The 25,511-nt window shown below is 38.3% G+C and overlaps 2 protein-coding genes across 2 annotated transcripts; both read left to right on the forward strand.

Moving 5' to 3' along the window:
• Positions 1 to 1,513: 1,513 nt before the first annotated feature.
• Positions 1,514 to 18,251, forward strand: LOC141439317 (uncharacterized). The gene is made up of 6 exons (XM_074103900.1): positions 1,514 to 1,519; positions 14,758 to 15,200; positions 15,290 to 15,990; positions 16,264 to 17,453; positions 17,639 to 17,774; positions 17,866 to 18,251. Exons 1-6 carry the CDS (start codon positions 1,514 to 1,516, stop codon positions 18,249 to 18,251), a joined length of 2,862 nt encoding a protein of 953 aa, XP_073960001.1.
• A 56-nt stretch (positions 18,252 to 18,307) lies between these two features.
• Positions 18,308 to 19,033, forward strand: LOC141440148 (uncharacterized). Its single transcript, XM_074104948.1, has one exon. It carries the CDS (start codon positions 18,308 to 18,310, stop codon positions 19,031 to 19,033), a length of 726 nt encoding a protein of 241 aa, XP_073961049.1.
• The last annotated feature ends 6,478 nt before the right edge of the window (positions 19,034 to 25,511 follow it).

A 25,511-nucleotide genomic window follows, 5' to 3' on the forward strand; every position in this document is an offset into this window, starting at 1 on the left:
ATGAGACTAGACACATTGATGCTAACTATCATTGTGGCATATTGATGAATATATAGGACCATCCGAAACTGTGCCGATTCAAGTGTTCACATCGGTCAAATTCACAAATATAATTCATCCATCCTGCCTATATACGTCCCACTGCTGGGCACAGGCCTCCTCTCAGAACAAGCGGGCTTGGGCCATTGTTCCCACGCGGGCCTAGTGCGGATTGGGAACTTCACACGCAACATTAAATTGCTTCGCAGGTTAGTGCAGATTTCCTCACGATGTTTTCCTTCACCGCAAAGCTCGTGGTAAATTTCAAATGTAATTCCGCAAATGAATTTCGAAAAACTGAGAGGTGCAAGCCGGGGTTTGAACCCACGACCCTCTGCTGCGATAGGTCAAACCACTAGGCCACCACGGCTATAATTATACAAATATAATATTAATTATACCATATTATTATGAGTTTAATAAACTGAAATGATTCCTTTATTTTATCTCAGACGAAGTCGCAAGAAAAAGCTAGGCACGTAATAAATCAACACGTTTTATGAGTTTCAAAACATTCTTAAGCTGGTACAATAAAAGGCCAATATGGTTTGAAATGGCAGAAAAAATATCATAGTGAAAACAGAAACAGTAGGTATTTTACAATGTAGTATACTATTTTGCTTGATATTTGTAGCGTGACAGGCGACGTAAGTTGTGTTCTATGATGTGTAACTAAGTAGAAGTGTTATTTATTAATCACTTTTAGGGGCTGTTTCACCATCCAGTGATTAGTGTTAACTGGCGGTTAGATGTGATGCCGTATCTATTTGTTTTGTTCGAATAGACGGAGACGGCATTTCATTTAACCGTCGGTTAACACTAATCAATGGATGGTGAAACAGCCCCTTAAACATTCAAACTATATATTGGTTAGTTGTCTTCCAATTTTACAGTTATTTAGAAATAAAAAATGTGTGGCTGTTACAAAATGATGAGTTTTAAAAAAAAGTTCAGTATAGTGTCATTTTTCTTTTTAACAGTACTGCATATTTTTGGGATAGATACTTTAAACTTCGCAGTGTCTTTTTGATAAAAGAGTCGTTTTTCATTTTCAAAATTTTATCACAAATTGTCTTCTACTTTTTCAATAAATGACTTTATTGAAACAAAAAAGTACAGTTTATGAGTAATGTTATAAAACTTTCATTAACCATTCTTTTTTGAAAACTGTCACTAAACGAAAAGTGTCTGTTCATGGTTTAATTCATAGTTTATTTAAAAAAAAAATTTACTTAAAGAGCGGCACTACACAAAAAGTGTCGTTTTAAAGTTAATAAAAATCCCCTTTAAAAAATAACAATCCACGTCAAAATCGTTATTATACGAAGTGTTACTTTTTCATTCATACTCATTACAGCTCCGCTCCGTGCTTGGTCTCGGACTTGTTTAGTGACGCTTTTTAACTCACGATATCAACGTTTGGGCAATAAGTACAAAGTGATACTACCGCCATCTTTCGGCAACTAATGTAAATATGAAGGTAAGTGTATTTGCATTGCGTGCGTCTCGCCAGATAGTTTGTAGATGGCGGGTAAACTAAAATTGTCATTTTTTGTTTAGTGTCATTTTTGTTTTCAACAAGCTCTGTCTCTTATAGGTTCTATGGAACGAGAGACACAGTTACTGGTAAATAGCCAGGGAGAAAACTCCAGGGCCCTACACAAAACCTAATTGCTTATTTTCCATATTACCTTTTGTTTACAATTTTAACAATGTTTGTTTTTATATAACATAGTCATTCCTATTACAAATTTTATACTTACATATTTTATTCCATTTATGTTTAGTGAGATCGATCTTTATTGGAGAGGATTAGTCAGGTTTTATTGTTAGACATCCCTTATTTCTATCATCGATACAAACCGTGATACGGTTTAACGATGCCATAAATGATAAATTGTATTTTTTCTCGTATAAATAAATAAATAAAAAACGAGGTTGGTTTACCTACTACTATTCACAACGAACGTAGGACGCTAAACGATCACATATGGTCGAATTTCTTTCTTACTCGTCCGTTGTAAATTCCTTATTAATTACTCGTACTTATCTAAATTTCAAATTACTACTTGTCACCGTATATTTAACATAACTTCATCTGATTTTAAATAAAATTAAATAAGTAATATTTGTTAATTAATACAATTAAGTAGGGCGGAGCGGAACGGGGCCACTAAACTCGTGACAGTATACCTATTACATTGCGGCGTTTGAGCAATAGCCCTGCGGCCCTGTAATGTAACTACAGGAATGTACAGGCCTGTAATGTAACTACAGGAATGTACAGCCCTATAATGTAGCTAATATAGTAACAGAAATTTGACAACGGCGACTGTAATTTACGCCTTATTTATACGTGCAGGTAAACGATTGAACATATTCACTGACATCGCGTGACAATGCTTTAAATACAGCGTAGGTATATTACATATTTAGTTTTAGTTATATTTACAAACAAATTAATGCAGATTAATGCATTCTTTATTAATTCATTAATTCACGAATTCATGCATTTTAACCAATTTCTATAGTATTTAAATACAGTCATATTTATTTAATCAATATATGTTTTTTTAAGTCGCCGTTTGGTATTAGAACTGATATGTTATCTACAAATAATACTGTATTATCAGAACATTGAGTAGGGAAGTCATCAATATAGAATGCTAATTTCTACACGTTGTACTCTGTTACAAAGCCATGCTAAGTAGAGTGACGCCTGTGATGCCGTTCCTTTCACATTGTACTAATCAATATGTTAGGTTTGAACAGTTGACCAAAAATTTGTAAATTAAATTCAGCTTAAAAAAGTGTCATTTTTTGAAATTTGAATAGTTTAAGATATCAGTGCATGTAACCATAAATATTAGCAAGGGCCACACGCGGAGGCTGGCTTCATACAATAAATACATTAGAAATGTCTCGCGCAGAACCGGTCCGCATTAATCAGTGTCAGTGAGCGACGCCGCAAATTAGTTACGAATTTATCTACGTCGCGTAATGAGCGGATTGTACTTGATATAAAGGACATAATAGGAATATTTGTTATAAACCACTGAACACAATCAAGCGCGACTGTTTCAATTAAAATTTAATACACAGCTTTGACGGTGTAATACGGAAATAATATATATTAGATTCCTTAACGTTGATTATAATGTTTTGCAAATTCAAATCTTGAATTTAGTGGTAAACTAATTTTGTAAATCAGTAGATACGTGGGTAATTTTGAAGGTTCTTAAGCCAAAATTATATAAACCGAGCCCTGTCCAAATATTTTACTTTACCTTTTGCTACGAAGGTTGCGCTTGCTCAAATTTTACTGCACCCTATTTTCGACTATGCTTACATTTGTTATCCTGATCTCTTAGAAGAAATTTAAAAAAAAAACAATAAAAAATCAAATGAATTCAAAAACTATGCATTCGGTTTATATTAACGTAAGTTCGATCATGTCTCTAATTTTCGATCACAGCTCAACTGGCTCCCAATCCGCTTTCGCCGTAACTCTCACATTCTCCACCTTTTTTACGGCATTCTCTTTAACCCTGCAACTCCTCGCTACCTCAAAGAGCGATTTCTATTCGATGCTCTCAGAACTTTCTCCTTACCGTGCCTCTATCTAACTCCAAATTCTATGTATATTCTTATACTGTCCAGGCTATTCGGTTGTGGAACTCCTTACCGATTGACTTACGACGCGCAAAATCTTTGTCACTATTTAAATGTATGATTAAGAAGCACTATCTGCCATCTTGTAATTATTAGCTTTATGATAATTTATTTATTTATTTGTTGCTGTTTATATCACTGCCTATATTTATTTTGGACGTATATTATATGTACGATATAATTATGTATGTATTCGTAGATGTATTTCTGTTAAGTTTAAATTTTCTGATCTACTTTTGATGCACCACCTGTTGAAAAGTAGTCCTTGCTTCTTTTTTGTAAAAAAGGTTGCCTGGAAGAGATCGCTCTTAAGCAATAAGGCCGCCTATTGCTCAACTTGCAATTTTTTTCTCTGCGTATCTGTTTTCTGTATCGCTTACTATGTCTGGTGTACAATAAAGAGACCTTGTATTGTATTGTATTGTATAAAAAAGAAGAAGCTGACTTACTGACATATTGACACCCTTTCCAAACTACTAGAACTAGGTGAACTAAGGACCAATTTTTGGGAAAACAACCCTCAAGTTTAAAAAGCTGACACTATAAAGGAGCCCTTTGCGGCCTACTTTCAGAATAAACGTTTTGATTTGGATTTTGGACACCAACCCCTAATGGGGTGAAACAAGTGATGAAATGTTATCGTAGTAGGTAGTTTTAGAGTTAAGGGAGAAGTGAGTTTTTATTATTTCTTCGCAAACTAAGTCGCAAGTGTGATCTACTAATTAGTACTACTGTCATTTCTTTCAAATATCACTTCCCGTATCACACACCACCCTTTTCACCAACAGATTTTTGAGTACCTAAACAAAAATAACGGCTCAAAGCAGCGTTATTTTAGTAAATTGAAACAAACCGGGAAATAAACTACAGATACCTAGAAAATGTCCTTCACTTCAAACGCTATATTACTTATTCTGTGGCGCTATCGCTTTGTAGCTATTTAGTACTTAAATATTAAACTATAGTGTAAATATTTAAATGCTCGCATAAATCAAGAAAACAAAGGCTGTAACATTTCCCGGGTTAAGCACAATTGAATGGTTGGCGACTGCGACTAACCATGCCTATTTTGTTACGAACAAGATCCAATAAATGAATTCTGTCGAGCAATTGTGTCCCAGTGATGCAATTAGTGTGACCTAACTTTCCTATAAACCACGCGCCATTGGCAAGAGAACACATTGCGATGCACGGTGGCACAATAACCGCGTAGTTAGATGCTAAAACACCCTTAACTGTGTGACTTTTCACAGCTCAATAAAGCTTTTTAACGGCGTTAACTTTCCGTGTAGGTTATATGAGGTGATCAATCATTAGTCCGGAGCTCACAATCGGCGAACGATCCATTGTCAGCGCCCACAGGGGCAGGAGTGAAGGTCGGAAGGTTTAATTAAAAGCTGCCGATTCGCAGTTCTTTTATTGGGCGGTGAGATGGGGCTGACTGATCGCTCCTTTTGTCCTCAGGTACGAAGCACCGTTTAATTAACCTGATTTTTACTCATTTGTGAGTGTGGATGATGAAAAAATATTCTTTGGTAGGTAACTTACTACACTGCAATGACTTTTATCACACCTGTATTCCCAAAATGGGGTAGACAGAGCACACGAAATGTAAGCGCTTCGGAGCCACTTTATAGCAATTTAACAAAAACGCTACAATAGTGACAGGTTGCTAGCCTGTCGCCTACGGTATACCTTAACCTATATCCTCAGTCGCCTTTTACGACATCCACAGAAGAAATGGAGAGGTGTAATTCTAACCCGACACCACACGGGTACATGTACATATTTAGTACTAGGTATTATAATTAATTATTGAAGTTCTTAATTAATCTTCTTTACGTCATATTCATAGTACTTAAAAGGTTAACCTGGGGGGGAGTACACTTGTCACGTGTGCGGCCGGGGATCCTGTCCCAATCGGCCTAAGTCACGAGCGCAAGTGTCGTCGCGATGCTACTTAGATCATCTGCAAACGATGTCAAGGCCTATTATTATTAAAAGGTTAACAATTTATGCAGTTATGTATGCTGTACGTGCATTCACATACATGACATCGTGTAAGCAAAAGTGTCATACGTGAAGAAATATTACAATCAAATAAAATTTGAACAATGAACCAGCAAAATGTCAAGTTAATAGTTATTTTAACGATTCGTATCATGATCCGTAAAATATTATTTTGAACGACATTTAACTACTTAAAATTAATAGAGTAATGTACGCCATAAAATCAAATTAAATCGTCGATTCTCACCGAATACTGATCCATTATGTGCGGCCGTACATTTCGATGGGGTCCTTAATGGGGCCAATAAATAAAACATGCCCCCTTACGGTCTCTCGACAATGACGGATAGCGTTTATAAGCTTAGAGATCCTCTGAACATCCACTATGTTGAAACAAAGGAATACCTACTTACCGGCCTAAGTCGAAGTAAGGAATCATTTCAATTCAAACTCTTGTATAGTTATCTGAATTAGCTGGATTAAGTATCATGATGGCTTAAAATAGATTTAATGATTAAGAGTAGCTGGCTTCGCCCCGTTGTATTTTTTATGTATTTTCTTTCATAAAAAACCTTCTCCTGACAGTAACGGTCACAACAAAAAAAGAATTAGCGAACCAGTCGTTCCCAAATTTTGCGCTTAGCAACACATTTTAACGATTCATTTTTATTATATATATATATATATATATAGAAGATAGATACGCTTGTTTAATTAGTTTTTGATTAAGTAGGTACTTGCTTTTAAATAACACAATCTCTGGACAACAATTAAGCTTTTGCAGGTATTCTAACTTTGTTAAAAGCCATTATCATCAACAAACATAAAGGCAATCCTTGAAATGAACAAAGTTTTAATTAAATAACGGTATATCTGAAATTAATAGGTACTCTGAAGCTTTGCATGACCACTGGAAATTTCTTTACACATGCAAAATATGAACACTAGATAGCCAATATTCGTATTTTATCAGATACTAGCGACCCGCCCCGTCTTCGCACGGGCAAAGTTAAAGAATAAAAAAATTTTTAACAAAAAGTAAAACCGACTCCAAAAAAATAAAAAAATAAAAAATGGAACCGACTACAAAACCCTTGGAAATATTTTTCTAGGTAAGTAGGTACGTACTAGCTCGAAGTCGGTGCCTCAGCACGAGCCAGCAGGAGTGGGACAATTCACAATAGTCGTCTACCTCACCTACATACTATGGGTTTCAATCCCTCCTGCTGGGTCGTGCTGAGTCACCGACTTCGAGCTAGTACGTACTACTTACCTAGAAAAATATTTTCAAGGGTTTTGTAGTCGGTTCCATTTTTTGTTATTTTTTTATTTTTTGGAGTCGGTTTTACTTTTTTGTTAAAAATTTTTTTTATTTATCACTTTTTAGTGATTTGTAGCCAAAGAACATCTCACAACGATTTATTAAGCTCAAACACGACTTAGTTACGTTGTTTTATAACAGAGTTCCGTTGCCTACCTTCTGGCTTCAGCATCAGATCAGTTCGAAAGAATCATTAACTTAAAGCTTCTTCTTAGTTGCTTATCTAGGTAAGTATATTAATCATGATAATTTAAATTTAACCCGTGCAATACTTGTTATTGATAGTAGTAGTTCCGTTGGTCAAATCTGTTCTTCATCATCAGTTCCACTTCACCAAATTATGATATGCAAGAGCAAATGCACGAGTTACTGCTAAATATATCCAATTACTATAGGTGTCCCTACAATATTTGAAGAGTTCCCTCGATTTCTCAAGATCAGATCATCAGATCCTAATTTGCTGCTTATGGGACCTAATTGAAAGCATTCCTAGACGAACTCAAAAAAATTTTTCAAATCGGTTCATAAATGACGGAGTTCTGAGGTAACAAACATTAAAAAAAAAAAAAAATACAACCGAATTGATAACCTCCTCTTTTTTGAAGTCGGTTAAAAAACGGCCAAGTGCTAGTCGGACTCCCGCACAAAAGGTTCCATACCTATACAACATTAGACATTAGCAAACCATGTTTGCTGTACGGGAGCCCCCTTAAATATTTATTTTATTTTAATTTAATTATTTATTTGCGTTTGAACTATGGCTCAAGTCCTCTTGTTCTGAGAGGAGGCCTGTGCCCAGCAGTGGGACGTATATAGGCTGGGATGATGATGATGATGATGATTAAAATTACCTAGCGATAGGTACTTCTAATTGATCGCAACAGAAAAACAATACTCATGAACGTTGAATAGCTATCATTCTACGTGTATTGTGAACTAAAGTTCATATAAGCAACTCATGCGTCTACAAGCGATAACTAGAGAGCTTCCGGTATTTCGTGCACCGTTGGCGTCCATGGCGCCGCTACAGCGTGCCGTGCCTTCCTTGAGGGAATTATATCAAGTAGTGACGTCATAGAACTTGAAAAGTCATTCTTACCGGAGAAGGATTCCCTGTTCAAATCAGATGTTTCCCGTTACTTGCTGCACTCAATCGGTGACGTTAAGTACCTAGGGAAAGAATCTCAACATTAAATAAAAAATGTGGCTTAAATTAGGTTAATGCAATTGTGAAAAATACCACGTGGTAATAGTTAAATAGTTGCATTTAGGTATTTGCTAGATTTTGCTAGGCTAGGGTAAAAAAATGGATGATGCAGAATTTTGCAGTGAAATCAGCCTTAGTTGTAAAAAAATAATAAGTTGAGCGTTTCTTTCAAAATATTTGCATTTGCTTTGTCATCCTTACTATTCTTTACCAACTTTTAAGTCGACGCCATTAACCGTCAAACCGTGATTAAACTGCGGAGACAATCCTTGCCGGATCCCCAGAATATCCATACCAGATTATTGTATTGTCACCCCAAATTTTGAAACTACCATTTACTGGCATAAGAACGCTGCAAGTTCAATAAAATTATTTAAAAAAATTAAAACTAACTAGAAATCCATTTCATGCAGACAATGACACAAACAAGAGAGGAGTGCGTTTAGGAATGCAAAATTAGCCGCTTTTTAGGGTTCCGTACCCTATTACTGAGACTCCGCTGTTTGTCTGTCTGTCTGTCCGTCTGTCACAGGGCTCTATATCTTAAGCCGTAAAAGTTAGACACTTGAAATTTTCACAGATTATGTATTACTGTGGCCGCAATAGTAACAAATACTAAAAATTAAGTAAAGTTACAAATTAAAGGCAGTCGTCATACAAGAAACGTGTTTTTTCAGCGTTTTTTGGTTGCTAGACGTTATAAGCCATTGCTAAGGCGACCGAGTCGCCTAGCAACGACTAGCTATTTCGGGTGAATATTTACCTTTTAAGTTTGCGATTTTAATGATGTTTTATAAAAGCTTCGATAATATAATATACTGTCTGATTGTGTGGTTTATTCGTTTTTGTGCAAAATTAATAAAGCAATTTATGAACCACAAACCTCAATGAAGCCAACCTTGATAAAGCGCTCGTTAAATACACACCGTATAATCACTATGTTTACCTATTGTTTTTTACACTAATAAAATCATAGTAAGTATTTAACACTATTTAATAGGTTTATAATACAGTTTAAAATGTATTCACACTAATAGTCGAGCTTCTTATTATTTAATTCCACAACATACGAAGTCCACTGAATTTCCCGCGAATGGACCGAACTGACAGCTATTTTTTTTTCTGCTGCGGCGCATGGCAAGAGTCTGAAGCGCTATTCAGCCTCCGACAGGGCGACAGCCAGAGGATAAGAATTTAAAATTGTTCTTTATTCAAAATACTTGCACCTAGGGCTTACATTTTGGTGATATGTTTTTATTAACTTGTAAAGTAATGTAACTAGCTATGTTTATTCGGGTGGAATTGGCGTTACTGATTATTACTGAACTATTTGTTTTTAAAACATTGTACGGAGGTGCGGAACTTGACCGATTCTTTACCTTCTACTGCCGGTTTTAAGCGAAATTCTAACTCGAGTCGTTAAATTACTTGTCCGGTCATAAAGATAAAGACAACATAAACAATCAGTCCCGCATATGACGTATGCAAATATAGAAAAGTGGCTGTCATTCTCTATAACCAGACCAGCTTTACCATTAATTGTAGACGACTACCCTTTATTATTTAACAGCCGGATAACGCGCTTTAACTGACACATTAAATGCGATTACGGTGGGGCTGAAGTTGGACAATTAAGCTCTTGAGGCATCGGTATCTATGTATTTGTAAACATTCTGTTTGTTGCTAGTTAGGTACTTCAACTAGAGTAGAACAACGTTATTGTCTTTTCCAAACAATGCTATACAGTCGTTCGGATGGAGTAATTACTACAACCGAACGGAGAACACGAATGTGCAATTTGCTACGAATGTGCAAGGCTGCTCGATAAGTGCTCATTTTTGATCAAGAATACAATAATTGTTTGCAGAACCTATCAATCTCGCCGGGATTATCTACCGCAGCAACAATACATCAATATAAATTTTCGTATACTTAATCTGTAATTTAAATTTACTACTAATACTATAAATGCGAAAGTTTGCGAGTGTGTGTTTGTCACTCTCGCACACTAAAACGCATGGACGCATTAGTACCTATGTTATTTGGTAAATATGTAGATAGCTTAATATTGGGAAAAAATAACACATAGGTACTTAGGCTATTTTTAATCCGATATTCCCACGGGAAATCGCATCCGCTAAGGTAAGACATGAAATTTTACAGGACAAGTATCTACCTACTCGATGCAACGTAATTGAAGACCATGTGTTTTATGTATTCCTTAATAAATCTAATAGAATTTCGTAACTTCTATTCAACTTGCCACATACATTTTAATATAGATAGTGGAGTTAAATGGCTACAGAATAGTGCATTAAACTTTTTTGTTCCAACTGTATTATAATGATTCGGAACGACTTCAGGTTTTTTTTTTTAGATTAGAATACATAAACCACGTTATTAAAATCCACATTCTACCTCTTTCAAACGGTGAAGTGTTATAAAAACTGAGAACCCAAGACCTGAGATTCCAAGGGTTCTCAAAGTTTCACGAACTCGTTTCGAAACCCGGGCGACCGCTATTATATCTCTACTTAAGTAGATTCGGCTCCTATACATAAGCGATGTACTTACTATTTGGGTTTTGTTAAGAATTTGAGTTAATGGATACCCGAGTAATTTAAATGAGTAGTTACTCTTGTGCCATGAGGAAACTACCACTGTGCTATGTTGGTCTGCATACTGAACTGAGTGTAGAAACGTAGGAAATGAGACGTTAGTTGGGTCAATTAAACCACGTCAGGGCATTCTAACGCGGTTCATTTCCTAGGACTGTCCAGTCTGCATGACTAAAGGCTTGGTCTTACTAGGTTAATAAATGCCATAGATTTGTAAATTTGCTGTCAAATGGCATTGCAACATTGCTACTTGAGTTACCGTGTTTTTTTGTACGAGGTGTTTTTTTTTTACAAGCTTTTATTTAGTTTCTTCACCTGTCCCGTTGTCTGTCTGTCTGTCTGTAGTCTAATCTTGCAAGTTAAATTGGACCAACTTCCAGTAGCCGGATTGACTTGAAATTTGGCATATTTATGTAAATCACGTGACAATACAATAATCTAGTAGTGACATCCTGGTAGTCCAGCCAGGATCGTCTCCGTAGAATGGAACTCTTCAACGGTTAATAGCATCGACTTGAAATTTTGTATGCAAATGTAGTTTGGGTGACAATGCAATACAGTGAACAAAAAGTACAGTCAGCAAAAAAAGGTTGTTGATACTGTATAGATTCAGGCGTTACTTTGCGGAGGTCCATTTTAAAATAAATGGAATATCTGTCTTGCTCCTCTGCCAAGCAGTGAGGCCAAGTCGTGCGAAACAGCTACGCTTGAGTTGAAAAAAATATTTTTTCATGCAATTCAAACCGCCCTCCCTCCGCATAAAAAACGTAAATAACCAACGCAAACGTAACTGAACCCACCACCAAGAGAACCACCACCACCACAACCATAAACATAATCCCGGACACGTATTATTTCCAACTCAAGCATAGCTGTTTCGCACGACTTGGCCTCACTACTTGGCGGAGGAGCAAGACAGATATTCCATTTATTTCAAAAAAGCTTGTACTAAAAATGAAATTTATATGGTTAGGTTATTTTCAAATTCAATTTATAATGGTCACAGATATCAACAAATAAAAAGCGATTACATCATACATAAGTAGGGGTTAAGCATAACATAATATATACCTATTAGCATAATGATGCAGTTTACAGCGGTTTACGAAAATTGTTTGGAAGCCAATTTCTTTTAAATTTCTGTGTAAAATTCTTATGCCCACGTATGTCCATGAAAGACATTTATTTTATGGTTTTAAAAAATGTTCATGTTCATGACGTTTATTTGTAACCATAATTTTGTGGCCTTACTTACCTTTTGATTAGTTATACGAGGTAACATAAGGCGAATCTTGATTACTTCAGCCAGGGGTTAGGTAGGTAGGTTATGGTAAGTTTAATTTTAATTGAGGTTAACTAATCCCTATTTCTAGATAAAATAAAACAAGTCGCTTTCTGTAACGAACATAATTTTGAGGCGGTTTCCATCCACCAGAAGTTAGACATTTTGTCACGACTTTTTTAAATGTTTTTAATAAAACCCAACCCAATTAACTTTTTGACGCAAGTAGATATAACATTATTATTTGGAACTAAGTCGCCGCAAAGTAATTTTATATGACTAATGCAGGCTAAACCAAAAAGATACTTTATAGGAACTCCTTTTCTCAAAATAAGCCCATGCGAAGCCGGGGCGCGTTGTTAGTCTTTCAAAACATTTATCCGATATTCAAAGTTCCACTAGGAAGCGGCAAAGACGTGACTTCATCTCGAAAGAAAATTTCTGATAAAAAATCTTATTTATTAATTCAGAAGACAAATAATTAAATTTGAAGGAAAAAATGACAGTTTAAAGAAGCTGCGTTAATAACAACCCATTAATTATTAATATTCATTTGACCTTGCTTATCCACGACAGATATTCCGGATTCATTTCATGTTAGCTTCTATTTTTTATGCCTCGCTTTTGTGGCCCGACTACGTCGTTATTTTTATAATTTTGTTTAAAATTATGACTGAGATTATTCTTGCTTTAACATATTCAATCATGTTTTGGCTTGATCACTGAACCAACCAAGCTTGGCATGATACTGCATTAAAGCGACGCTAACAAGTCTAACTACTTACGTAACTAGAAATCAGAAACTCTAATAGCATCGCTCCCTTTGAATACAAAATATATTGGAAAATAGCTTTTACCCGCAGCTTTGCTCGCGTTAAATTTAGGACGACACAGATTTACTTTCCACAATCGAATTTAAATTTTCGTATTTAAAAATCAATCTAGATAATCATAATTCGTACAAACTTTGAACTCTATCTTCAGGTCAGGGGTGTAATTTTAGAAAACCTCCGTGTTTCTTTTGCCCGTGATTTCGTATCGTACCTATGCGACAGAATTATTCCCGCGGGATAGGAATAATTATTTCGGGTAAGTATCGATTTTTAAAAATCTTTCACTAATAGATTTTTTTAATCAGCTCAGCGTTGTTTCTGAGATTACCCCAACAAACAAAGAAACAGACAAAGTTTAGATATTTCCTTATCCGGTGGGAATTTCTAAAAATCCTTACTTCGTGCACTTCTATGATACTTTTATCTACATGTGTGCCAAATTCAGGTCTTTAAGCCTGTCAGTCACGGTATACTGTTTTATAGTATGGTGGTTTTGTTACGTAATGAGTGGATTGGTTTGGCGTAGGTACTTAATGTGTCCTAACCTTTAAAGAGCTAAAACCCTTCCATAATCAGCTCACCTGAATAACTAAAAAGAATACAACTAAAGATCTTTATGTGCATATGATATTTAAAGAAACTTCCTCTAACTCCTAACCGTTAAGGAGTTCAACCTTTCATCTTCAGCTCACCTGGATAACCTTAAAAAATACATATATCGGTCAATAAGTACCTATAATCAACAAATACCTATAAACAAACAAATCACTGAATCGAAAAATCGTTTTAGCAACCCCCTAACGGTATTAAAAGACCTATCCAACGATATCATCATACACTAAAAAAATCATCATCGATCATCATCCCAGCCTATATACGTCCCACTGCAGGGCACAGGCCTCCCCTCAGAATGAGAGGGCTTGGGCAGTAGTTCCCACGCGGGCCCAGTTCGGATTGGGAACTTCATACACACCATTGAATTGCTTCGCAGGCTTGTGCAAGTTTCCTCACGATGTTTTCCTTTACCGTAAAGCTCGTGGTAAATTTCAAATGTAATTCCGCACATGAATTTCGAAAAACTCAGAGGTGCGAGCCGGGGTTTGAACCCACGATCCTCTGCTTGAGAGGCCATAGGTCAAACCCCTCGGCCACCACGGCTTACTAAAAAGATAAGATGAGAAAACCCCCCCCCCCACTTTACGTCTAATGGGAGGTATAGTCTAAAAATTTATTTTTTATTTTTTATTGTACCATTTTGTCGGCATAGTTTACATATAATATATTCGTGCAAAATTACAGCTTTCTAGCATTGATAGTCCCCGTGCAAAGCCGCGTGCGGACAGACAGACAGACATGGCGAAACTATAAGGGTTCCGTTTTAGCCATCTTGGCTACGGAACCCTAAAAAACGAAGTATATGTGTCAGATAAAATCAAAAGTGAAATCAAATTATAAAAATAAATGAATGCAAAAATTAGGATGGGCTTAAACTAAATTTATAAATAAACTAGCTTTTGCCTGCGGCTCCGCCCGCGTGGTATTCGGTTACCGCGCGCTGTTCCCTCGGGGCTGTGCATTTTCCGGAATAAACAGTAGCCTATGTCACTCTTGGGCCCATAAACTATCTCTATGCCAAAAAACCATGTCGATCCGTCGCTCCGTTAAGGCGTGAAAGACGGACAAACACTCAAACATACTGTGCCGAAGGCACAACCTTTTTTAAGTGAATTTATGTTTTTATACTTTTTTACCAATTTTGAATAAATTTTTGTAAGGCGAAAAGTCAATGTAGCATTGACGGCTGCACTTTCCGTCATCACGTATTGCTGCACAACCCGAATCTCGAGCGAGCCGCAGCTGCACATGTCGGGGTGGAGGACGACGACGACCTGTCATCGTTGGCGGCCGCGCGCCGCGCCGAGTCCGCCGCCGCGCCTGTCGTTGTCGAGTCTTCTGCCGCCCCCTACAGCGCCAAGTCACAGTGTGATGAAGTGCTCACACATACGTCAACTTCCTATACCTCCAGCGCTCCTTCTGATTTGCGACAGTTTTCACCTAGGCCGTTGCTGAAAGTAGTCGCGGTTACTGTGTCCGGCCCGTCTGGCAGCGTAGACACCTACGCCCTATTAGATGACGGTGCCACAGCCACTTTCATTGACACAGAAATCGCGGCCAAACTAGGTGTCACCGGTCCTCAGAAGACCATTATTTGGACTGCGTGGGTGGCTTACGAAAGGAGACGACGGCGCAGTACGTCGATTTTCATGTGAAAGGTCGCAGCTCAAACGAGATTCATTTCGTTCGCAGGGCTAGGGCAATCGCAGGTCTAGGTGCTGCCGGTCAGTGTGTTCGACAGCAGAGCGTAGCCAAATACCCTTACCTTTCCGACATTGCCGATGAGTTTTGTTACGGTGACGTAAAGCCTACTATTATTATCGGTATCGATAACTGGTACCTCACTGTGGCAAAGGCTATACGAAATGGTAGCAAAACTCAGCCGGTCGCTATTCGCACGGCTCTAGGTTGGGTTTTATTCGGTTTTGGCTGTAGTACGACCGCACCGGTTGACTTTGTCAACCACACTTCTCTTTGCGAAACCGAGCTCGGGCAATCGTGCGATCGTTCAGAGTTAGAGCTGTTAATTCGAGAGCAATATAAACTCGACTCTATCGGCATCTCCAAGCATGAAATTCGCTGCGCTAACGACGACCGCGCCGTTGAGATTGTCGAACGCTCAGCTAGCCGGTTGCACGACGGTCGGTTTCAAGTAGGGTTGCTATGGAAGTCTGACAAATTATTAGTACCTGACAGTTACAAGCTTGCTTTCTCTAGGTTTTTAAATCTAGAGAGAAAGATGACCAAAGACCCTGCCTATGCGCAAAGGTACCGACCGAACATACACGACATGCTTCGGAAGGACTATGCTGAACTGTGCACGGAAGTGTACAACGCCAAGTCAGTAGTTTGGTACTTGCCTCACTTCGGCGTAGTCAATCCGAACAAACCAGGTAAGTTGCGTGTCGTGCATGACGCTGCGGCAAAGTCGCAGGGCTCTTCACTAAACTCATTTTTATTGACGGGCCCAGACCTATTGCAACCCCTTCTGGGAATTTTATTGCGGTTTCGGGAAGGGAGAGTCGCATTAACCGCTGATATTCGCGAAATGTTTCCACAAATAAAAATTAAACTTGAAGATCGGGATGCTCAACGGTTTTTGTGGCGCGACAACCCAACCGAGCCGATAAAGGTCTACCGGATGTCATCAATGATTTTCGGTGCAGCGTCTAGTCCTTTTACAGCTTTGTACATTAAAAATAAAAATGCCACCGAATTTCAGGACAGCTACCCTGATGCAGCCAAAGCCATCGTTCTCGATCATTACATGGACGATTATATGGGCAGTCTAGATACGACAGAGCAGGCGGCACGCCTAGCTGCTGATATCTACGCTGTCCATAAAAACGCGGGCTTTGAGATGCGCTATTGGGTTTCAAACGACCTCGAAGCACTGTCGTTGTTGCCGAAGGAGAGTTTGCTAGAGTTGCCTGTAGCAAACGCTAGTTTAGGAGTAGATTTAGGTAGTCTAGCAACGCCTGTTCGCACTTTAGGTCTTATTTGGAGGCCCGCCGCCGATACCATCGGTTTTAATATCGGTGTAACGGAACAGGAGTTGCCCAAAAAATTCACTAAACGTGAAGTGCTAGCGCACGTCATGCGAATTTACGACCCACTCGGCATCCTTGCGCCAATCGTTGTAAGAGGGCGTATTATGTTTCAAAATGCATGGCGCAAAGGTCTCGACTGGGACGAGAAGCTCTCTCAAAGCGATACTGCCGCGTGGAGCCTCTGGTTTGAGGATTTATTGTCAATTTCCGACTTGCAGATCCCGCGCTGGTACTCAGTGAACGAGCTTCATATAGAGAAATGCGAACTTCACATATTTGCAGACTCTAGTGAATCTGCCTATGCCGCAGTTGCGTACTGGCGATTTCTTTATACTAACGGCTCTGTGAAACTCGCACTAATCTGTAGTAAAGTACGTGTAGCGCCTTTAAAACCAGTATCCATACCACGTTTGGAGCTCCAAGGCGCTCTTATTGCAGCACGCCTTGCGACGTCGATCTGTGAAGCACACCGATTAAAGGCATCGCGAAGAGTCTTTTGGTCTGACTCCATGACCGTTCTAGGTTGGCTTCGCAGTGACGCACGTTCTTTTAAACCTTTTGTTGCACACAGAGTGGGCGAAATTCTTGAGGCTACTAATGTCAAAGAGTGGCACTGGGTGCCCAGTCACTTAAACGTAGCGGACGATGCGACTCGATTGAAACGCACGGCGCTAACTCAAGAATGTCGCTGGATCTCAGGCCCTGAATTCCTGCTCTCTTCGGATTGGCCCAGCGAACCGCACGTTGCCCAGACCCTTGGCCAAGACGAATTGAAGCCATCTTTTGTAGTGAATTTCATTAGTGATGTGAACATTGCAGCACCAATTTCAGCCAACCCACGACGTTTTAGCTCTTGGCTTAGGTTGGTGCGTGCCACCGCTGTAGCACATCGCTATTTAACAATACTTCGTAAGCGTAGTCTCCGTCAAAGGGGTTTAGACGTAGCTAACTTAGTACGATGTGAGGGGGTTTGTGCACCTTTATGTTTCAGCCCATGAACGCCTCCTCGCAGGCACCACCCCTGGTAGAGTCTGACGTGTTGACGGCAGGCGACATTCGCCTGGCAGAGGCACACGTTCTCCGACAGTCTCAGCTGGACTCGTTTTCGGATGAAGTAGCGCGCCTACGTAGTCAAACTGGCCAACACCTGCCACGTACCAGTCGTCTAGCCAAAAGAGCCCCCGTAATGGGTGATGATGGTTTACTCCGACTGTCCAGTCGCATCGCTGCAGCTTCTGGAGTATCCGAGGATATTAAACACCCTGTCGTCCTCGACGGTAAACACCCTTCTGTTCGCCTTCTTGTGGAGCACCATCACCGTCGCGCCGCCCATGCCAACACAGAGACTGTCGTTAACGAACTTCGACAGCAATTTCACTTACTCAGCCTACGAGAAACTGTCCGATCCGTTGCCTTTAAATGTCAACTATGTCGCATACGTCGTACTGTCACATTCCAGCCGCCAATCGGAAATTTACCCGAAGCCCGGCTGGCCCATCACCGACGTCCGTTTACCTTCGTCGGACTTGATTATTTCGGCCCAATTCAAGTCGCAGTTGGCCGCAGGCGAGAGAAGAGATACGTCGCTCTGTTCACTTGTCTAGTCGTTCGCGCCATACACCTGGAAGTTGTTCACAGTCTGTCTGCTGACGCAGCGATTATGGCCCTGCGGCGTTTTGTTGCTAGAAGGGGGACACCTACAGAGATATGGTCAGACAATGGGACCGCCTTTGTTGGTGCCAACAGGGAGCTGCGGACACTCTACGCGAGCGCCACTTCTAACTACGCAGCTAATGAGAAGATCAATTGGCGATTCCTGCCACCATCAGCTCCATTCATGGGTGGAGCCTGGGAGCGCCTCGTGCGCAATGTCAGGACTGCTCTTCGAGTTACCCTTACCGAGCGCGCACCGTCAGACGAGGTACTGCGCACCCTGCTGGCTGAGGCTGAGGCGCTAGTGAATGCGCGGCCGCTCACGCACGTGTCTTCCGATTCCACCAGCGAAGAGGCTCTCACCCCTGCCCACTTCCTGCTTGGCGCGTCATCTGGTCGACCGATTCCTGCGACGATGACGGAAGCAGATCTGCTGAGCAGGAGCAGCTGGCGCAGAGCAATGCGGTTGACGGATCACTTTTGGCGACGCTGGGTCCGTGAATATCTACCTACTCTAGTACCGAGATCAAGCAACGGAGAAGCTCCGAACATAGCAGTAGGAGATCTGGTCGTCATTGCCGATGGCAATTTGCCTCGAGGATCATGGCCCAGAGGACGAGTGACGGCGCTGTTCCCTGGCAGAGACGGCATAGTCAGAGTGGCGGACGTGGCAACCACAGCAGGCGTGCTTCGTCGCCCCCTTAAAAAGTTAGTTCGGATCCCGGCTAACTAAAAGGGGGACAAATGTGCCGAAGGCACAACCTTTTTTAAGTGAATTTATGTTTTTATACTTTTTTACCAATTTTGAATAATTTTGTATGTTCTATTTGGCAGTCTGATTAAAGATACGTACCAGATAACACGTGTTTTGCATGTAGTAGGCTCGCAGACCCTTAAGGCCCAGTTTTAGCCCTTAAGGCACCAGACCGTAACATATACAAACACACTTTAGCATTTATAATATTATATAAGTATGAATGAAGGGGTAAATCATTATAACAAATATAAAAGAAAAAATATAAACCGACCAAGAGCGTGTCGGACATGCCCAAGATAGGGTTCCGTAGACATTACGAAAAAATCAATACGGTTACGGAATCTTCCAGGTTTAGGTTTATTTTATACCGCTGCTATTTAGGCACTCTTAAACTACTAATAATTCTCAAGTAGTTCTCAAGCAATCTTAGCCGTAATAATTTTTCTTGTAAATTTGATATACTTACTTACTAAACCATCATTCGGTTTTTTTTTTAATTTATTTAGTTTACGGTAGACATACATTAATTTAAAGTTTAGAGTGTTGTAATTTTATTTTTATAGTTCAGGCTAGAAATTTAATTTTACAACAGTAGTAAAATTAATACTTATCATCTATGTAATGTACCGCACAGGTCCAAAGTAAGGGTTAAAAATAAAAACAAAAACTTTATCATTTAGTCCTAAATTAATAAACTCAGCTCTTTTTACAAAGATAATTTCTGTAAAGCTATTCACACAAAATCAGGTAGAGTAGGCCTGATAATATATAGCTCTCGTGATATATTTACTAGACTTATTGCTAAAACCTTTTAGCATTAACCTTCGTATTTCCCGATACCAACCGTTCTTAATTAAAAATCTTAAAAGTGTGTATTCCGGATCTTTTTTGCTTAAGTACATTATCAGGCTATAATCGTAAAAAAATAGAATAGGATATGAAATACTGGCACATATTTAATTATTAACTTGGCAAACTCCAAAGTAACATTTGCAGGTCTCGCAATTAAGGCAAAACTGAGAATGACAATATTCTAAAACCAAAGTTACAAAATGTTAAAAATATTCACTAATGGATTCTGATCACTTTATTTCAAATACACAAGAGAAGGTATCATGCCATGCCGAAGAACGAAGTATAATTATTTTCTAGCAAGCTGTTGCCTGCGACGTCGTCTGCGAACAACTCGTTTCCCGCGCGACCTCGGAATTAACAAATTTTTCAGGGATAAAAGTTTATTATTTAATATCTGGTCTTCTACAGATATTTGCAGAATTTCATGACAATCGGTTTAGTAGTTAAACCGATAAAGCCGAACGAAAAAACTCACTTTCGCGTTAGTAAGTGAGGCCAAGCAGTTCGTATTTTAATATTTTTTGCGAGACTCGAAATCAACATGGACTCAAAACGCCCAGTTTTATGTCATTTAAATAAAGTTGTACCTACCTACTAAATTTATCAAATGATGTACATTTAATAATGTTTTTGAAATTGTATACTTACTGGAGTAATAATGTTCCAATTATTCCTATATTTAATGTCTTAGGGTTAATATTGGTATCCGGTTTTGCAATGCCTATGAAATGAAAATTATTTTAATGTTACATTGAACAAAGGCTTTGTGCTACAGAGGCCTAATGACAAATTTCCATAATGCCAGGTAACGTCGTGTGGGATGTGAAATTATTAAAACCCTCGATTTTAAGGGTATCCACATCACAATGGCTTTCTCTTCGTGTTATATTATCAAATAGCTTTTGTTCTTGCTACCATTCTCTCAAATGTTGGTCTGTCTCGAGTTTTAGGCATTATTAATTGATATTAGCTAAACGTTACATTATCGCTGTTGTAAAAAGGTTATGCTTTTAACTCGTCACTCAGCTTAGTCAGCTTCCTTAAATATTCACCTGCTAATATAATATATCATATTTTTTTCGCCCTTATGATTTGGTTAGAAACTAAAGTCCTTAACAAACTTATGGAATTTAATGTTGTAGGTACCTTTTGGTAAGGTTAAAGAAAAAAATAATAATAATGGTAGTATAATAACAAGAGGGGTAGGCACAGATTACTAATCAAGTGTGCATTTAAGTAATAACCAAATGAAATTGAAACAAATAAGTAAACCAAAAGAATTTCATAAAACTTTAAACGAGGACATATCAGGTTTTTGATATAAAAAGCCGAGATTTTGCTAAAATACCCCAGGGAATTTCCAAAAATTATATTGTGGTCTTGCTAAAAGTGGCATAAAAACACATGGACTAAATTTCATGTCTCTCATGAAGTGCAATGTGACGCAACATACTCCGGGTGAAGCGGTTTGACCTAACGGAAACATGTAGATATTTCTAATGTAGGCGCTAAGACTAAGTATCAAGCTCGCTGAAATTGGACTGGGCAGTCCACGCGTTAGCTGCGTGGATTTAAGTAGGCGGACTAAAATAGCTACAGACTGATGGATAATGATTTACGCGTGTAAAGCCGCGGGTAAACACAAGTTAATAATACTATGATTATTATGAACAGAAAAGGCATGACTAATATGCACAATCCTCTTAAATGTAATACCATATTAGATGACTTGAGCATTGAACAATTATTTATGTGTGTACCTACTTAAACGTATTGTTAGAATTCCTTTTAACATACATGCAAAATTATTTGAACTAAGTCTTTGTTCCACACGCCCGTGAAGCTTACGTAATACCATTAATTACAATTAGTGAATCGCGAATGTGGAACAATTTAATAAGTATCAATTCGTAGTTTGTTGGTTTGCATAAACACAACTTTAAAATTCTTGAGGATTGTCGCACTAAAGTACAATTTTATTTACATTGAAAAGAAAAGAATACAATATCAAAAAAATCTGTCAATTCGTTAGACATTCTGTCCTTTCAGTCAAATCGTTTCACAGGAACCCTCAAAACAGGAACGAAATACTTTTTATATCTCGCTGCGGCTCCGTGCATGGGCGTTTTAATTTCTCCCCGCCACAGCGCCGATTTTGACTGGAATATGTTTTCAAGGATTTTGGCTATCTGACAAGACGCGGTAACTAAGGTCGCCATCGGTTGCCTTAGTGACGATATGCGTCGCTAAGTCACTTGAACTTCACACCCGCCTTACAGCCATTTACAAAGCAGTTTTTGTGACGTTCCCGTCAGCAGCAAGTCACATGAATGACAAGATGCATCTGCAGGCGTCATTATTTTAACACAGCTCCATTGACATATATCTTACGTTGCACAGCTCAATATTATTAATTTAAGTATTATGTTTTCTGTTTGAAACGACAATGCCAGTGCCAGTATTTTTTCATGTTGTTGACCGTTTGCTGCTATCGTGATATTTCGGTTTTACGTTATAAATAGTTTAGTGTACATTAGCTTATGTTTTTTGTATTTTTTTTTCATGGTATTAGTTATATTTTTAAGTCTGTACCTTAGCTTTAATCATTATCTTTTAATGTCGCTCCCAGATGTTGCCACACAGACCTCAATCGGTGACCAAGTACAATGCCCATTTTGTCCTCAGTGACGTGTCATAAACTTCACGTCTTTACCGAACAAAAGTCGTGACGTTTACGGCACGTCACTGCGATTCCGCACCGTTTGCGTATTTTAAGCAGCGGTGTGGAAAAAAACGGTGCGCATACGATGCGCCACTGCGATTCCGTACCGTCACCGTTTTTTAAGCAGCGGTTTGGTCGCACCTTAATGCGAGCTAATTTCAAGGAGACGGTTATTGTAATTTAAAATTTATTAATGGAATAGATTCTTTAAATATTGGAAAACCTAAGAGGCCAAGGGAATTACTGTGAACTAATTTTATGTTTGGAGCCAGAACGAACGAAGAGTTCGCATTTGCTAAAATTAAGTTCCAAACCAATGTTTTCAAATTTATTTATGATCTTAAAATAATCAGAAATCACAGTATCCACATCACCTCCTAGAGTCCTACCATCCAAATACCATACTTTGAATTTAGAATAAAATTTTTGAATTATGGGATTTATAGCTAAACTAAAAATTGCAGGTTCAAGGGGATCACCTTGTTGCCAACCTACTTGTGAGGATAGTTCATTAGAATGATATATCAATTTTGTTGGATCAGCGTAGCTGAGAAGAAGGTAATTGTATATTTCCAGGACGTGGTGTTTAATTTCCGTTAACAAGGTGTCCCTATTTACCGAATTAAAAGCATTTTTGACATTAAACGTTTCATTTGATCAACACTTCGGGCTGTCCATAAGTCAAAAAACCGGCCAAGAGCGTGTTGAACACGCCCAAAATAGGGTTCCGTAGCCATTACAAAAAAATTAAGTAATATTTTTCTAAGGATTTCGTATTTTATATGGAATTTTCCAAGTTTAGGTATATTTTATACCTTAGAGTGCTATTTACTCTTAACTATTTATTCTTAGCTATTTACTAATAATTCTCAAACAAACTTAGCCGTTATAGTTTTCCTTTAAAGTTTGATTTGATATTACTTACTATGCTGAATTTTTTCATGAACGCTCGATTGTTATGAAAATTTGCATTTTAAAGTATATTTCTCAAACAAATCACTGAATTGAAAATTCGTTTAGTAAACCCCTATGGTATGGTTTTAAAAAACCTTTCCAACGATACCCCACACTATAGGGTTGGATGAGAAAAAAGTCACCCTCACTTTACGTCTGTGGGAGGTACCCTAAAAATTTTTTTTTCGATTTTTTATTGTACCATTTTGTCGGCATAGTTTACATATATATCCGTGCAAAATTACAGCTTTCTAGCACTGATAGTTCCTGAGCAAAGCCGCGAACGGACGGACAGACAGACATGACGAAACTATAAGGGTTCCGTTTTTGCCATTTTGGCTCCGGAACCCTAAAAAGAGCATAGGGCATGAACGGCTGCCTCATACCCTCCTTTTACACCAAAACCCAACTGTACGGGTTCAAATTCCGAATTTAATTGAGGAAAAATATGCCGAATTGCAATTTTGGAGGCTAGACGTCGTAGTGTTGAACCCACAGTAATTGTCTCACACCTACGTTCTTTTTGGTGAGGGCGATGAGGTTTCACTTACACAAGTAGGTATATTGAAAGAAAGAAAGAAAATATGTAATTGCCAACAGTACAAACAATACAAGACAACAATATAAACAGTACAAGATAAAAAAGTACAATACAGCACAGATCATAAAAAATAAAAAATAATAAATTATAAAATAATAAATTTATATTGGTAATAAAAATTATATATTTTGTAATATAATCCTTTCAAACTAAAAAATAATGAAACTGAATTTGTAGTCAAAAGCAGTATTTTTATGACATCCCACCCTTTGCCAATTAAAGCCGAGGGGCCCGAGGGTTCATTCGGAGCTACACATCAATTGATTAATATCGTTAATTTGAAGCCAATATCAGATGGCCAAACCGACATCGCAATGTAAAACAAAGTAAGGTAGTAAGTTTCAATAAAATCCGTTCACAGAAAGTTGATAAATATTTAAATGTGATAACGTCGCTGAACTATCACGAACTGTACGTAAGGCAGTTATCTCCTCCCGCACTGAGTTTCATGGTAGGTACCAGGCACTTAGTTGTTGTCAAGCACGAAATTCACGGGCGGCTTTTCGGTCTCTCGGACGAAAAGTTTCGTTATATGTATATATATATATCGACGTTTTACTCACTTAGGTTAATACATAACAATAAATATGTTGTTATAAGTTACTTCATACCCATTTTGGCACAAGCTTGTGATGAAAGGCATAATATTGGGGTAGAGAGGCATTTGGCTGGCAATGAGACACATAACAGGCTATTCAATAATAATAATCTTTACTTTACTTTAAATAATAATAATCTATTCACAAAAATATCCGTTTTCCCTTTAACTTTTTATCAACATAGATTAAATCAATAGCGAGCTGTGTTTATGTGAAATGAATTAAGAACTCGACGATCCAGATCTCATCAACTCTCTACGAACAAACTTTACAAGTATAAATAATATGAACCGCATAATAATATGCACACCTCGATTTTACACGTACCTACGAGTAAAAAGATGATGAGCCGGTAAAACCGAGAGAAACCCTTAGTGTACCGGGTCGGTAGGGTAGATTGTGATATTCTTTCTGTCACGCAACGTAACTCACGTGGTTCAATGAACTCGATCGGAGCCGATCAAAACGTGCGGATCTTATCAGCCATGGGTAATCAATGGCGATCCAGTTACACGTTAACCCTTTTGCGCGTTCACGTGAAAAATGAATGATGTATAAGAACGAATTTAACGTAGGCGAGAGCGTATACCTCTGTATCGTTTAATTGAAGTGATTTGATTCGTTTTGTGTTAAGAGCTTAATAGATAACGTTATACAAATAGTAATCAATTTTCAGGTGTAAGGAAAGAATGTCTCATAAAATTATAAACTAGAAAACTGACT

Source organism: Choristoneura fumiferana, chromosome Z (assembly GCF_025370935.1).
Source record: "Choristoneura fumiferana chromosome Z, NRCan_CFum_1, whole genome shotgun sequence".
Lineage (NCBI taxonomy): Eukaryota > Metazoa > Arthropoda > Insecta > Lepidoptera > Tortricidae > Choristoneura > Choristoneura fumiferana.

Bases quoted from the DNA above. Each gene is read 5' to 3' on its own strand.
- LOC141440148 (XM_074104948.1), top strand. From the start codon at position 18,308: ATGGCCCTGCGGCGTTTTGTTGCTAGAAGGGGGACACCTACAGAGATA.
- LOC141439317 (XM_074103900.1), top strand. The intron at 15,201-15,289 runs GTGGGTGGCTTA...TTTCGTTCGCAG, and splicing joins AAGACCATTATTTGGACTGC to GGCTAGGGCAATCGCAGGTC. The intron at 15,991-16,263 runs GTAAGTTGCGTG...TTTTCGGTGCAG, and splicing joins AGTCAATCCGAACAAACCAG to CGTCTAGTCCTTTTACAGCT.